Below are 14,428 nucleotides of genomic sequence, written 5' to 3' on the forward strand. Positions count from 1 at the left end.
GTGATTCGGAAGTTGCGCGGCATTTCCCCGTTAAAATTACGAAACGCAATTAAGCACAACAATAATACTCTATCCTTAAATATCAAAGCCTAGCGCGCTGCATTTTTCAATGAATACCTGTAAAGAGTATGGTAAAATCGTTACCTCTGCCAACAACAATTTTTGCAGAGAAAAGAGGAAGAAATGCCAAAATCAAGGAGGTCGAAAGTTTTGACTCTCGCTCAAACTGAGAAAAAGGGTCATGAAGGAAAGGCTGCTCTTTTCTCTGGAGTACAGCAATCGCTGGATTCGTTTGACTATGTAAGTGAAAATGGGCTCGGTTGAGGAGTTGTAACAGAAATATCGTGCTGAAGGATTACAAAATGAGAAAAACGAGCATCATGGATTTAGATGCTTATTTTTAGTGATTGAATTGTCTATTTTTGTACGAAGGTGTTTCCAAATGCTTTGAAGTTGAAATTCAACAGTACAGCTTTTTAGATTATGAGTTCTCGTTGAGGTTTTAAAGTTATACTTTTTTTTCCAATTATCTACTTATTTATTAGCACTGCTAACAAATACCCATCTGTTTACACCTTCTACTCGATCGTATAAAATTTTAAATGGCTGTTTTACTAACTGTTTATTTTCAATAGATGTGGATTTTTGATGTCACTAATATGAGAAACACATATTTAAAACGTATCCGTGATGATTGGAAGGGTAGTCGTATTTTTATGGGAAAAACTAAGGTCATGGCAAAGGCGTTAGGACACACGCCTGAGGAAGAACATGCCGAGAACGTTAGCAAGCTTACAAAATTGCTTCATGGTGCCGTCGGCTTATTATTCACAAACTCTAAGCCCGATGAAGTTATTGGATACTTTGAATCCTTCGTCCAAAACGACTTTGCTCGCGCTGGCGCTGTTGCTCCTTTTACTCATGTTATTCCTGCTGGTCCTGTTTATTCTCGTGCTGGTCAAATTCCCGTCGAAGATGATATTTTGTTGACCCATACATTAGAGCCACAAGTTCGTCAACTTGGTATGCCTACTGTTTTGAAGAATGGTGTTGTGACGTTGTTAGCTGATTTCCCTCTTTGTACTGAAGGTCAACAACTGGACAGTCGTCAAACACGTTTGCTGAAGTTATTTGGAATCACGGCTGCTGAGTTTAAGGTTGGGCTTTTGGGCTATTATTCAAAGAAAGGTGCTTCTGTTGAGTTTCTTCAATCCGCACCTGGTGCAGACGAAGCCATGGAGTAAAATGTATATTACAGTTAAATGGACACATCGCGTGCACTATTGCATTATCAAAGTTTTTTGCTTTTTATTTTCGGATAAAATAAAATGAAAAGAAGGGTTACTAGATTAGTGAAAGCCCTGTGTTACCGTGCTTGCATAGTTGACGGACTTTGGATTTAAAACAATGGTTTTTTGTTCATGCTCTGATAAATTTACATAGAGATATGTACTCTTTCTTTTCTTTTACTTACTTTTGGGGGATTATTGGTTATTTCTTTTCCATAGCGGATGAAAATATATGAATAATATTTTTATACACTTTAAAATGAGTCATGTAGCACGTTGACATGGTAAAGTTAGTTTGCTAGTTTCACTTTCGCTGTGAAGGCCCTAAAAGTTGATTTCCAAACTCCAATTGTTGCTTTCGTAACGTACGAAAGAATGGAAACAACGAAACTGATTGTTCTTTTGACCGTCGATATGCCGCATTTTGTACTTTAAGGTAAAATCGATATAATTAGTTTTAAATGTTTTAAATTTTATGGAATCATTTTAGTAGCTATCCAAATTATTTCTAAAACTTTTTAAAATGTATAATTCACGTTACACAATTACATTTTAAAATTGTGTCGCGCTTCACACTTCCTTTCCACCAACATTCACAATGACAGCATATGCAGCAATTATAGGAACGAAAGATAATCCCGTTTATGAATTAGAGATGGGGCCTATAAATGAAAAACTAGACAGGGTATGTCACATAATACTATTGATTTAGAACGCTAATATCTGAATTAGTCTTTAAATTCTCATCTTAATCAATTTATCGTTCATTCGAGTTTAGACATTGTGGATCAGCTACAATGGACTAGCAATGCCTTGTACGTTTTGTGATTTCTTTTGTTTCTTGCAGTCATTGCTAATACTCTGTTTTTGTATAGTTATATGAAAACCATCGATCAATTTCACGAAATGTATATATCTGCTTACGTTACGCCATCTAGTAAGTGTTTTGTTCCCTTTAAATATCTGGGGTGACTTTTGGACAACTACTAATGTTCATTATTTTTAGATATGAGGTTTATGCTTCTTCACCAAAACCAAAGTGCTGACAACATTAAACTGTTTTTCCAAGAGCTCCACGAATTATACATCAAAACTCTAATGAGTCCTTTCTATCAACCTAACCAACCTATTCGTTCTCAGGCTTTTGATTTAAAGGTCCGTTCAATTGCTAGAAGGTATCTGTGATGAAAAGGTGTTGGTTGATTTCTTCCTCACGTTCTTTCTCTCCAAAAAGCATTTATCTTTCTCTTGCCTTTTTATTTGTAAGAGTGAGGCATCTACAATGCCTATGCTGGCCGAGGTTGATAATTGTTCAATTTCCACATACATGAGGCATTGAAGAGGAAATGTTTGCAGATATGTATTTTTTTTTCAGTTTTAAATTTTGACTCATTGTGTTTACACTCTGTATACAACATATATATACGTCGTTCTTTAGTTATGTGTACCTCACTTCTTCCTACAATTGATATCCATTTTACATAAACACAAAATAATACTACATCCTTTAAGCAACTGGTCGCGTCAAGCTGCGACCGTTCTTAGTAGTCCGATCCTTACAGAAGCAATTGTCAGACAACTTAAAAAAAAAAAAAAAAAATCCCTATCTACTAGATAAAGAAAGATGTTGGGAATATTAATTTCTAGAAAAACAACATTTTTTAAGCCGAAAAAATAAAGTAGTGAACCGATTGCTCCATTTTAACTTTTTTCTTTACCTAAGAAGTAGAGTTCTTGCTATAACCACATACTTTTTATTTTTTGTTTCATCACATAAAAGTTCCTTTAATATGAATACTACCTTGTGCATCGTTATCCAGCTCGATGATACCTACGTTGTGACCCACAAGCTCACCAGAGCAAAATACAGGTACGCTTGCAAAATTTCACTTTAAATTCTACTGGGGCGTAGATATGGCAAAATCAAGTGAATTTGTAAACGAGGAAAGTTCAGAAGATGAATCTAGCGTTTCTAGCATAGAGGATCAGCATTCGTCGAAAGAACCTGAACAATCCGTGGAGAGCAACAATCACGGCGAATCGAACGCACAAGAAGATGTTGCAGAAATTGCTGGTTTAGAGAAAGTGCAAGGAAAGCCTGTTTTGACCACTAATGACTTGAAAAAGGAGTCCAATGTTTTTTTAGTACGACTTCCGCCTGGCATGTCCGCTGACCAAATAAGTCAGCTAAAGGTAGGCTCCAAACCTACAGTAGAATTAAAGCAGGAGAACGAAAACACCTATCAAATCCGAGAAGAATCAACAAGCTCCGTACGTGTGTTTTTACCTGACGAGCAAGGTTCCTATACGTCAAATGAAATCAAAACTGGATATGTGATTACAGAGACCCCCAAAATTTCACAAAACATTGATACTGGTATTACAATACCTACGCAGGCACCACTTGTTCCTCAAAGAAAGAATCTGAGACAGCATTTTCGCCCGATTGGAGATGCTGTAGGGCCTGAATCGGAACCTGAAGCTGAACCCAAGTCTGGCATCAAAGAACATATTTTACAAGAGACTGGTGATGCTACAGTAGAGGAATTACAAAATAAAGGGAAGGAAAAGCAAAAGGAATTGAAAAAGGGAAAAAGGGAAAAGAAGGATGAGGAAGAAAAACCTAAGAAGAAAAAGCAAAAGAAATCCAGCAAAAAGGAAAAAAATTAGATTGCTTGAATTAGTGTAATATTATCACCTTTTAATAGAATTCTACCTAAGCAATGTTAGCAATTGGTTTGGGAAATTGTTAAATATTTTAGAACAAAAATCTGCATCAACGGTTTGTTTTAGAATTTGTAAGGTTGCTGGAAACGCAATTTGGTAAATCAGCTTAAGACATGCATCTATTATTATTTTTGCTTCATGTAAAGACTTTTGAATAAAATCCCACCGAACATTCTTTCACATAAACCAAGGTTTTATTCGTCTAAAATCAGGCTTACCTAACTCCCTTTTATTATTTTTAGCATCTACTTGCACAGCATCGTCAAGCACAATGTTCATAAATTCGTCGAAGCCCTGTCATATATCGTTAGCAATTCATCAACTTGTCGTAGGGAAAATGAAGGTATTTCAAAATCCTAGGCCAACGACTATGAAGGGATTTTCCATAAAGTAAATTTCTTACCCTAATTTGTCCCTGAAGTCTTATATCTGTTTGTTCAAACAGCCAAATTGAAACAGGAGTATGTTGTTGCAACAATTTGAAAATGAAATTCTGCGTAAGTTAGCTATCCAACAACAATTAACCATACAATAGGAGGTATCATAACTTTTTGCACGCGTCCTGACATCTTGAAAACTTATTTTATCAAAAAACGAAATTCTATAGATGGTTGTGCAATGGTGCAGTTGGCGGCCTGTCAGCACTGACTTAGTGGATATTTAGCCAAGACCAAAAACCTCTTCAATAAATTTGTACCACATGGATCAATGTTTATCGATCCTTTATTTTTTTTTTATTTTTTTTAGATATGTAATTTGATCTTCAATAAGCTGTTTTAATTTTTTATCGACTTTCATACATACAAAAGTGTAGGTTGCTAAACTTCAATCAAAGCAGCCAAGATTGTATTGTTATTTTTATTAGACAATTTATGGACAATTCACTTGTTTAAATGATTGAGAAAAGCAAGAAATGTACTTTAGCGTGAGTAGCTACTCAGTAAAAAATGACATTAAAAAAAAACAATAAACAAGTTATCAAAGTTCAGCAAAAATTACATTAATTTAGACGATTAATATCCATAGATTCAAAAAGATTTGACAATAGAAATGAAGAAGACTGTAATGAAAATAGCCAAAATCTGATAAATATTTGGAAATCAGAATCCTTGAACAGCTCTAAATTAGGTTCTACCAGCTGCATCAAACGGATGTTTCATACATTAGATATTATATAATCCATATGTTTGCCAGTATTATTAGGAAACAGACTACTATGCGCTTTACATTGTATTTCGGATATATAAAATATAGCACGCGAAACTACTTTATGTGGCTAGAATTATATTATTATGGTAGCTATGTAAATAGCAATTGGAATACCTAAGCAAATTTTATTTTCTAACATTTGAAGTTTTTACTCTACCAAATGTATTAAAATTAAAAATCAACGTTATACTGAGACATAATGCCTTGAATGCTATTTATTATAATGATCATGGAAAACCTCCCGAATACTGTAATAAAGAGGTATAAGTTACTTGTTCCTTAAATAGGTCTTTTACTGCTACTACAGGTCTGAACCGAAACAAAAACACACGCTGCCAGTGCGTAAAGCAATCAATCTAAGTGATTTTTATGCCCTCATGGAAACGTTGTTAAGTGCTTTGGCTACTTTGTATGCCAACACTGATCGTGAGCAGAAACTTCAAGCAAACAACTACTTAGAAGAGTTTCAGAAAAGTGTAAGTCAGTCAGAGATTTGAACTGGATGATGTTAACCTGCATATTTTTAGCCTGCTGCATGGCAAATATGTTTTTCAATTTTGAATCAAGATGACAGCAGCATTGAAGCAAAGTTATTTGCCGCACAAACTTTGCGCCAAAAAATTGTATACGATTTTCATCAGCTACCTAAGGAAACACATATTGAATTTCGTAATTCCTTGCTACAGTTATTTTTAGCAGCTAAAGATAGTCCAAGACCTTTATTGGTATCATTGGCTGTTTGTATGGCTGCAATTGCTTTACATATGACTGAATGGCATAATGTTATAGCCGATGTTTTTCAAGCCTGTAGCTCCAAAGACCCCAGTGGAAGATGTGTTTTACAGTTTTTATCAGTACTCCCTGAAGAAGCTAGTGATCCAAGGAAAACTTCATTGAGTTGGGAGGAGTTATGTATTCGTGTTGATGAACTTCTTCGTGATAACGGTCCAGCAGTACTCGAGCTTCTGGTGCAATATGTCGATGCTGTCCGTGCTTCAGGATCTCCTTCGAGCGCTGACCTTGGTCTTGTTCTTACGAGTTTGATTTCCTGGTTGAGAGAAATTCCCCTTGATAAAGTTATGGCTTCTCCCTTAATTGAACTTGCTTTCCGTTCTCTGGATGATGACTTACTGTTAGAAGATGCTGTAGAATTTCTATGTGCCCTTTTTAATGAGACTAAAGATGTTGATGAAACTACTGATGCCATACTGATGCTCTATCCACGTTTACTTGAACTTCAGCCTAAACTTATTGCGGCCTGTGATGACCCAGAAACTTTTCGTGCACTAGGAAGGCTTTTTGCCGAGGCTGGTGAAGCTTGGGTTGTTTTGATTGCTAGGATGCCGAATGATTTTTTGCCTTTAGTAAACTGCATTGCTCAAGTTGCAGCTAACGATACAGAGCTGGAAGCGATTAAATTTACATTCGCATTTTGGTGGGATCTCAAACAAATGGTAGAGTTGGATGTTTATGCTGAAGCTCGTCAGCTATTTGCTCCTATATATTTAGAGTTGGTTCGTATTATTGTGCGTCACTTGCATTATCCACGAACTGAAGATTTGGCTATAAATGAGCAAATGGCTTCTAATGAAGTATTATTTGAGGATAGGGATGCTGAAGATCGTTTTCGGTCTTTTCGACATGAAATGGGTGATGTCCTCAAGGATTGCTGTGTCGTTGCTGGTGTATCTTCTTGTTTGGTTCAGATTTCTAGTCAGCTTATCAAAGTGCTCAAAATTAAGGAGTCTGGTCTTCCTTACTACTGGCAGGATGTCGAAGCTCCGTTATTTGCTTTAAGAGCCATTGGTAGAATGGTTCCTGCCAACGAGGATCAAGTCATCGGTAGCCTTTTCCAAATCCTTCCTCAATTGCCAGAAAACAATAAAGTTCGATATGCAGCTACACTATTCCTTGGTAGATACACAGAATGGACTGCGCAACATTCAGAATTTTTAGAATTGCAACTTAATTATATTTCTGCTGGTTTTGAGGTTGCAAATAAAGAGGTTCAAAGTGCAGCCGCTCAAGCCTTGAAGCACTTCTGCTATGATTGTAGGGAACAACTGGTTGGTCATCTCTCCCAATTACACATGTTTTACTTAAATGCCAAAACGTACTTAGCTCCTGACCCACTCATGGAAGTTGCCCAAGGCTTGGCTCACATCGTAGACATTCAGCCAGTTGCGAATGTATACCAATCTGTGCACAGTTTTCTTGCACCCTCACTTCAGAGTATTTTGCTGGCGCAAGTTAAGCTAAATCCCACTCAGGCAGAGTTAGAAGCACTGGCTGACAATATTGATATCGTTACGATTTTTTTGTCTCTCGTTCACCCCCCATCTCCGGCGGGAGAGCTACACCCCATTGTTCGACTTTTTCAAGACATTTGGCCGATATTGTCACGAACCTTAGACACGTTTTCCGACGTCTTAATATGCGAACGTATTAGCAAACTACTAAAAAATTTTATATACACTTTCAAGGAAAAAGCAATCGTAACGCTACCCGTTATTACAGAAGCACTTATTAAAGGATTTGAAAAAACCCAATATGGTTGCTTCTTGTGGGTTAGCGGAGCATGTGTGCGTCAATTTGGTGTGCCAGAAATGGATGAACAAACGTTAAGTGCTGTTTGGAGCTTTGTGGGGAAACAATGCACAAATATGTTTTATTACATGTCTAACAAAAACCCCAAAGAGATACCTGATGTGATTGATGACTTTTTCCGACTTATGATGGATGCATTACTAGCAAATCCACAAATGGTACTAGAGAGCCAAATGCTAGAATCTTTAATACAGGCGGCCATGATGTCTTTACAACTGGAGCAGCAGGAGCCTCTTCAAACAGTTTTAAATTTCCTACAAGACTTGCTTGCATTTGCTTTGCATACACCACCTTATTCACTTATCGAACCACTTCCTGATTCGCTTTTAAAAAGTTTAGCTGACTTGTTGCTTAAAAATTCTCAAGAACTATACATCATACTTTTTAATGGAATGGTGTTTACCTTTCCTAGAGATAACATATCAGATGCATCAGCGGTTTTGATTCCTCTTATTCGGCTAGTCTTTGCAGCTGACCCTAGCTTGTGTATTAAGTACATGTCGAATGTTTTAGATCAACTTCCGGCTATGACAATTGGACAAGAGGAACGCGAAAAGTTCCTAGCCAATTTTTCTAAGCACTGCACCTCCTCCGAAATGCCCCGGTTGCGTGCCCATCTACAAGATTGGACTGCAATGTACCGGCGTCGTGTACTAACCCCGAGGGCAAAATTAATTTCTGATGACTAATGTTGGGTCATCTATGAAAAGAAGAAAAATTAGGTAATATAATGAAATGGTACTATGGTTTGGTTGAAATGAACGTTTGGGAACATTATTAAGTTTACAGTAGAAGGAAAAACTTGAGATTTTTGCCAATGGAAGCTATAAGTTTTAGAGCACGGTAGAACATTATCAAATTCTTGTTAGCGCTTATTTTACTACTATACTGGCACAACCCATTGATCCAAGTTCGCATCGTTGTATATCAGCTGTAAAAGCAGATGTAAACATAGTGTAGATACTTACACCGAAGTCATAGGTTGTTGAGTACATAATCATAAAGTTAGTAGGAATGAATGAAAAAAAAGGAAAATTAAACAAAAGATTATTTCGTCCACCGAATTAAAAGAAATTAATCAATTCAGCATATAGTACATACAGCTAGCTAGCTATTAATTGGTTATTGTAATAGCTATCCCATATAACAATGCGCACCGTTCTACGTAAACACCTTTAAGGGATATCGTATAAATCGTATGAGTTCATTGAAAATCGTTTACATGGATAAAAAATGATAACAGCTACAATACTGAATGTTAATATGACTACCAGTAATTATAATGAAACCCCAAAATGTTAATCCAAATTAAAGCTTTGTATGGAATAATGTATGTCTGAATTAACACTAAATGATTCTGCAGTCATAATGTGATATAAAGATGCTCAATATTATCGTTTTGTGTTACAGTACCGTATCCACTCTACTGTATTGCGCAGATTAGACTTCTCCATTTCCTTGCCAATCTGTAACATACGTTACCCAACGTTAACAATGAATGATACGGTTTTCGTGGGCGTTGGGAATAGAACCCAAATACCGTGGGAGCACGTTTACTACATAATGCTCGCTAAACACCTTCTAACTGCTTTCATAAACACCCAGTAGTATCTACCAACTACGATTACTCATTCCAAACTCAAGGATAATCTGACAGAAGGAAATTCATTAGAGTACTCGTAGCAATCCAATATTGAAGGGTATTTTAAGATATGAAGGTACAATCTAAGGGTATGTGAAATATATAGTGGTAGAAAGCGTGAGAAACTTAACTTTTGTTAAGCAATGCTTGAATTGGCTGAGAAGTGAAGGAATTATGAAGTAAACATTCAAACTTAGACTAACTGTACCATGTAGCTATCTCGAAGCCGAAAGAACATGAGTCAGCAATCTATAGAAATGCGAATTTTCCCGATCATTTAGTAGAAACATATAGCGATGATGTTCATACTCTATTCGACGTTTTTAGACATTCTGTCAAGCAATTTGGTAACAAGAAGGCTATGGGATATCGCAACTTGGTGAAAGAACATGTTGAGACAAAGATGGTCACGAAAGTGGTGGACGGTGAAAAAAAGGAGGTTCCTAAGTCCTGGTCTTATTTTGAGCTTTCAGATTACAATTATCTTTCCTTTAATGATATTTATGACAAAGCATTGCGTTACGCCGGTGCTTTACGTAAACTTGGTTTAAATAAGGGAGACAAATTCGAACTGTATGCTCCTACTAGCGCTTTTTGGCTTCTCACTGCTGAGGCTTGTTTATCTCAATCAATGACGATCGTAACGGCATACGATACTTTGGGTGAAGAGGGTTTGCTCCATTCTTTGCGCGAATCCGGTGTCCGAGGAATGTATACAGAAGGACATCTCTTAAAAACTTTGGTCAATCCCTTGAAGGAAATTGAATCACTTGAAGTAATCATCTACCGCAACGATGCCAAGGAGGAGGACATAAAGACAATTCAGGAGATTCGTCCTAACCTCAAATTGATTAAATTTGCTGATTTTGAGAAAATGTCTCCTCCCGTTGAGCCTGATCCACCTTCACCTGAAGAGATCTGCTGTATTATGTACACTTCTGGTAGTACCGGTTTACCTAAGGGTGTAATTTTGAGTCACAAGAACATGGTTGCAATTGTCACTGCTATTGTCAAGCACGTTCCTGAAGTTACCTCTAAAGATTATCTTTTGGCCTACCTTCCATTGGCACACATTCTCGAATTTGCGTTTGAAAACATTTGTTTGGCTTGGGGTGGTACCATTGGCTATGCCAACGTCCGTACTTTGGTCGATACTAATTGCAGAAACTGCAAGGGTGATATCAATACCTTCCGTCCCACTATCATGGTTGGTGTTCCCGCTGTATGGGAAATGGTACGTAAGGGTATCATGAGTAAATTAAACGCTGCCTCTGCTGTTAAGCGTTCAGTTTTTTGGACTGCTTATTACACTAAAGCAAAGTTGATGCGTCACAATCTTCCCGGTTCTTGCGTATTGGATACCGCTGTATTCAATAAAATTAGATCTATGGGAACCGGTGGTCGTTTAAGATACACTTTATCTGGTGGTTCTGCCTTATCTCCTGACACCAAGCGCTTCCTTTCTATCGTTCTCTGTCCTATGTTAATCGGTTATGGTTTGACCGAAATTAGTGCAGCTGCTATGGTTCAGAACCCTGCTTGTTTCAATTTGGACGATTCAGCTGGATCTCTTTTGCCTTGTACTGAGATGAAGTTAGTTGACTGTGAAGAGGGCAACTACAACTCTCACGGACACCCTCCTCGTGGTGAAATCTGGCTTCGTGGTCCCTCTTTGACTCGGGGATATCTTAACCGTGATAAAGAAAATAAAGAAAGCTTTACTCCAGATGGTTGGTTCCGTACTGGTGATGTTGGCGAATTGACTCCAGAAGGATTGCTTAGAATTATTGATCGTAAGAAAAACCTCGTCAAAACTCAAAATGGCGAGTATATTGCACTGGAGAAGCTTGAATCTCGCTATCGTACGAGCAGTCTTGTTTCGAATATCTGTGTATATGCAGATCAGACCAAGGTGAAGCCTTTGGCAATCATCGTTCCCAACGAGCCCGTCGTTCGTAAACTTGCCACTGAACAAGCCGGTCTTAGTCCTGATGCCTCTTGGGAGGAAGTTTGTCATAACAAGAAAGTTCGTCAACTTGTTTATGACGACCTTATTCGTATTGGTCGTAGTCATCATTTCGCTAATATCGAACTTATTCAAAACGTCGTCCTTGTTCCCATTGAGTTTACACCCGAAAATGGATTGGTGACTGCAGCTCAGAAATTACAGCGTCGCAAAATTTTGGATCGTTTCAAGAAGGAAATTGACGCCGCTTACGCCGAGTAAAGTCATTTAGATAAAATGTTTGCAGGATATTTGCCTTTAGTCTTTTATATATTTACCTCGACATTCTCCTTTAGTTGGTATGACACCTCAAATTTGCAACGCTATAAGTAATCAGCCGCCTTGGTTGGTGCTAAGGACTTTAACTTAGATTTGTTAAGTCCTTTGGGAATTCCTTTTCTTTTTTTCAGAGCATTTTCTCTTATTACAACAAAACATTTGTCCTTATTTAATCATGAATGCTAGATTTATGAATGCACCAAATTCCCATCCGGGTATGATTATAGTGTTTTAGCTAGATGTTCTTATACCCAGTTCAATGATGCTGGGTTTTTATTTTTTTATTTTGTATTTTGATAATATCTATATTAACGGGAATTGAGAAATTTTTTAAAGAGCTTTGTACAGAATAATAGAAGATGATGGTATTGCAAAACCTGGCTATTTATAGTGATCGGTAATAGAGATCTGCAGATTATGGCTTCAACTGACGATTGAATTGAGATGACCGGTGCGAAGTTTGTCCTGGTTATTAACGATCCCTTCAATTTGAAATCCACAATTTCATCCGCTTTTTCTAATAGTAGCAACAGAAAGCTTAAACTAATTTAGTCGCAAGGTATCATCTCCTTTTTAAGAAAAGTTCAAGTAGTGTACTGCAACGTAGACTGCTATGTTGGTATATCAAACTTCTACTAATGTATGTTAATTCAACACTACAACAAATTTTCTGGTGATGAAGGGCTCACCCTCTTCAAACATCTTTTGTCTATAAAATGAGTTCATCGTATGTAATATATTTTTTTGTGAAAGAAACTAACAAAGTAGGAAATCACTGGATTGGGCTGACGATGAGGACTATGGTACTGGATTGCCTTCGATTCAGACGTTTGATAATCCCGATGGCACAAAAACCATGATTGAATTTCGCATTGATGATAATGGCAAAAAGGTGAAGGTTACCAGAGTTATACGGAAAACCGTTATTACGGAGCGGGTGCAACACGCTGTGGCGGAGCGTAAGAAATGGAAAAAATTCGGAAAGGAAGCAGGCAAGAACAGTGGTGTTGATGCTAGAACCACTAGTGTTGGCGAAAATGTTCAGTTAAGACTTCAACTTGGTTGGACTACTACGAAGGAAGAGGAGCAAGATGAGGCTGCTTTGGCTGCCGCTAAGGTTAAGGCAAAGGGTAGCTCTGTGGTTCGTTGTCGTGCTTGTAAGGGTAACCATTTTACCGCTCAATGTCCTTACAAGAGCATTATTGGACCTGTTGATGAGCCTCCCTTGGATGCTAGTCCTGTTTCTTCAAGGGCTAGTGGTGCCTTGGGCGAAAAGGGTCGTTATATAGCTCCTCATCTTCGTGCTGGCTCAGGGCGTGAGAGTGGTGATTCTATGTTCAAACGTGAACGTGATGATAGTGCCACTCTTCGTGTCACTAACTTATCTGATGATACCCGTGAAGAGGAACTTCGTGATTTGTTCCGTCGCTTTGGTGGTATTCAACGTGTATATTTGGCAAAGGATAAGGAAACTGGTCGTGCTAAAGGTTTTGCCTTTGTCAGTTATTACGATAGAGATTGTGCTATCAAGGCTCGTGATCGCTTGGATGGTTACGGTTGGAACAATTTGATTTTACGATGTGAATTCTCCAAGCCTCGAGATTAAGTTTCTTTTAATTATATAAAAATTTCTTGAAATTGGATAAAGGTCTACGTATATAAAAAATTTTCTTTTTTCTTCCATAAATCGTTCCCTTATTTTCACCCATGTATTCAGTCTAATCCCTCGGATTGTCTTAACCACCTTACCCGTTTCTGAGAGCTTTCATATGTTATACTTTTTAATGCTTGACATTGTTCAGGCTCTATTATCCCTAATTGCATTGGGTTTGGTAGAATGCTAAAATTTCCTTTTTTGGGGTTGTATCTGCGTAGTGATCGTCCCATGGTATGTCTCATAAATCTATGCTAAATTGGAAAGGATCCTTACGTTTTGTTCCTCTGCTTTTGCTATTTAAAAGAATAAAATTAGGTTTCATTTACTTATCGTTTGTTTTCTTTTCCTCTTTATACTTTTTATATTTGAAATGGTTGCCTCTGAAAAATTTTTGAAATAACTTTTAGTATTTTGTAGCAATATCATGAATGGTTTAAAGCTGTACACTTGCCTTGATGATTGGTCTTTTGGTACCTTTTTTTTCAGATTGTGAAACAAATTTTTACGCGCGAAATTAGATTGCTGGTGTACTTGACGAGTTAAGAAAAAATAAGGGTTTTTAAACTGACTAATTTTAACTATTTTAGAAAATTTTTTTGTACTCCATTGTTATAACTGCTCCAAAACCATTTGTTATTTTTTCAGCATGTAGTGCTACATGGAGAGTGTAAGGATTCGCAAAATCCATTAATGTTGTAATTTGAAGCAACTTTCTCGTTTGTGTCTTCATTAATTACACCAAGGCTTTCTAGGTTAAGCTGAAAGAAAAGCTAATTTTTTCAACTGACTACTTAAGCAGTTTTGACTTTACCAATTCGACTTTCATTATTACAACTTATGCTGTACATTCTTTTTTTTAATATCTATAATATTAAATATTTATGAGATCAAGCGAAGGCCCCTTAACTCAGTTGGTAGAGTGTGAGATTCCAAATCTCAAAGTCAAGTGTTCAAGTCACTTAGGGGTCATATTTTTTATAAGTTTTTATCCTGTGTTCAAAGGCATAGCAAGT

The 14,428-nt window shown here is 37.2% G+C and overlaps 7 protein-coding genes, 5 long non-coding RNA genes and 1 other non-coding gene across 13 annotated transcripts; 7 read left to right on the forward strand and 6 right to left on the reverse strand.

The window, feature by feature from the left end:
• The first annotated feature begins 142 nt into the window (after positions 1-142).
• On the forward strand, positions 143-1,546 carry mrt4 (mRNA turnover and ribosome assembly protein Mrt4). The gene is made up of 2 exons (NM_001021619.3): positions 143-300; positions 636-1,546. The coding sequence occupies exons 1-2, from the start codon at positions 184-186 to the stop codon at positions 1,242-1,244; spliced, it is 726 nt and encodes a 241-aa protein (NP_595721.1). The 5' UTR covers positions 143-183; the 3' UTR covers positions 1,245-1,546.
• Positions 1,547-1,874: 328 nt separating this feature from the next.
• Positions 1,875-2,742, forward strand: trs20 (TRAPP complex subunit Trs20). The gene is made up of 4 exons (NM_001021620.3): positions 1,875-1,974; positions 2,022-2,104; positions 2,165-2,226; positions 2,296-2,742. The coding sequence occupies exons 1-4, from the start codon at positions 1,888-1,890 to the stop codon at positions 2,472-2,474; spliced, it is 411 nt and encodes a 136-aa protein (NP_595722.1). The 5' UTR covers positions 1,875-1,887; the 3' UTR covers positions 2,475-2,742.
• On the reverse strand, positions 2,034-2,871 carry SPOM_SPNCRNA.5343. Its single transcript, NR_194698.1, has one exon. It is a non-coding gene; the product is annotated as a non-coding RNA (long non-coding RNA).
• A 46-nt stretch (positions 2,872-2,917) lies between these two features.
• On the reverse strand, positions 2,918-4,648 carry sme1 (Sm snRNP core protein Sme1). Its single transcript, NM_001021622.3, has 4 exons — positions 4,547-4,648; positions 4,420-4,509; positions 4,235-4,310; positions 2,918-4,005 (listed from the first exon to the last, which is right to left on the reverse strand). The coding sequence occupies exons 1-4, from the start codon at positions 4,583-4,585 to the stop codon at positions 3,956-3,958; spliced, it is 255 nt and encodes an 84-aa protein (NP_595724.1). The 5' UTR covers positions 4,586-4,648; the 3' UTR covers positions 2,918-3,955.
• rpa34 (DNA-directed RNA polymerase I complex subunit Rpa34) lies at positions 3,146-4,072 on the forward strand. Its single transcript, NM_001021621.3, has one exon. It carries the CDS (start codon positions 3,204-3,206, stop codon positions 3,957-3,959), a length of 756 nt encoding a protein of 251 aa, NP_595723.1. The 5' UTR covers positions 3,146-3,203; the 3' UTR covers positions 3,960-4,072.
• Positions 4,649-5,530: 882 nt separating the features above from the next.
• On the reverse strand, positions 5,531-5,730 carry SPOM_SPNCRNA.5344. Its single transcript, NR_194699.1, has one exon. It is a non-coding gene; the product is annotated as a non-coding RNA (long non-coding RNA).
• Positions 5,537-8,590, forward strand: mtr10 (karyopherin Mtr10). Its single transcript, NM_001021623.3, has 2 exons — positions 5,537-5,701; positions 5,753-8,590. Exons 1-2 carry the CDS (start codon positions 5,603-5,605, stop codon positions 8,519-8,521), a joined length of 2,868 nt encoding a protein of 955 aa, NP_595725.2. The 5' UTR covers positions 5,537-5,602; the 3' UTR covers positions 8,522-8,590.
• Positions 5,931-7,676, reverse strand: SPOM_SPNCRNA.5345. Its single transcript, NR_194700.1, has one exon. It is a non-coding gene; the product is annotated as a non-coding RNA (long non-coding RNA).
• On the reverse strand, positions 7,798-8,838 carry SPOM_SPNCRNA.5346. The gene has a single exon (NR_194701.1). It is a non-coding gene; the product is annotated as a non-coding RNA (long non-coding RNA).
• A 607-nt stretch (positions 8,839-9,445) lies between these two features.
• lcf1 (long-chain-fatty-acid-CoA ligase Lcf1) lies at positions 9,446-12,081 on the forward strand. Its single transcript, NM_001021624.3, has 2 exons — positions 9,446-9,563; positions 9,690-12,081. The coding sequence occupies exons 1-2, from the start codon at positions 9,545-9,547 to the stop codon at positions 11,699-11,701; spliced, it is 2,031 nt and encodes a 676-aa protein (NP_595726.1). The 5' UTR covers positions 9,446-9,544; the 3' UTR covers positions 11,702-12,081.
• Positions 11,102-12,885, reverse strand: SPOM_SPNCRNA.1462. Its single transcript, NR_150347.1, has one exon. It is a non-coding gene; the product is annotated as a non-coding RNA (long non-coding RNA).
• tif307 (translation initiation factor eIF3g) lies at positions 12,455-13,999 on the forward strand. Its single transcript, NM_001021625.3, has 2 exons — positions 12,455-12,485; positions 12,527-13,999. The coding sequence occupies exons 1-2, from the start codon at positions 12,475-12,477 to the stop codon at positions 13,362-13,364; spliced, it is 849 nt and encodes a 282-aa protein (NP_595727.1). The 5' UTR covers positions 12,455-12,474; the 3' UTR covers positions 13,365-13,999.
• Positions 14,000-14,311: 312 nt separating this feature from the next.
• On the forward strand, positions 14,312-14,384 carry SPOM_SPBTRNATRP.03. The gene has a single exon. It is a non-coding gene; the product is annotated as a tRNA-Trp (tRNA).
• Positions 14,385-14,428: the final 44 nt, after the last annotated feature.

This window comes from Schizosaccharomyces pombe (genome assembly GCF_000002945.2).
Source record: "Schizosaccharomyces pombe strain 972h- genome assembly, chromosome: II".
Classification (NCBI taxonomy): domain Eukaryota; kingdom Fungi; phylum Ascomycota; class Schizosaccharomycetes; order Schizosaccharomycetales; family Schizosaccharomycetaceae; genus Schizosaccharomyces; species Schizosaccharomyces pombe.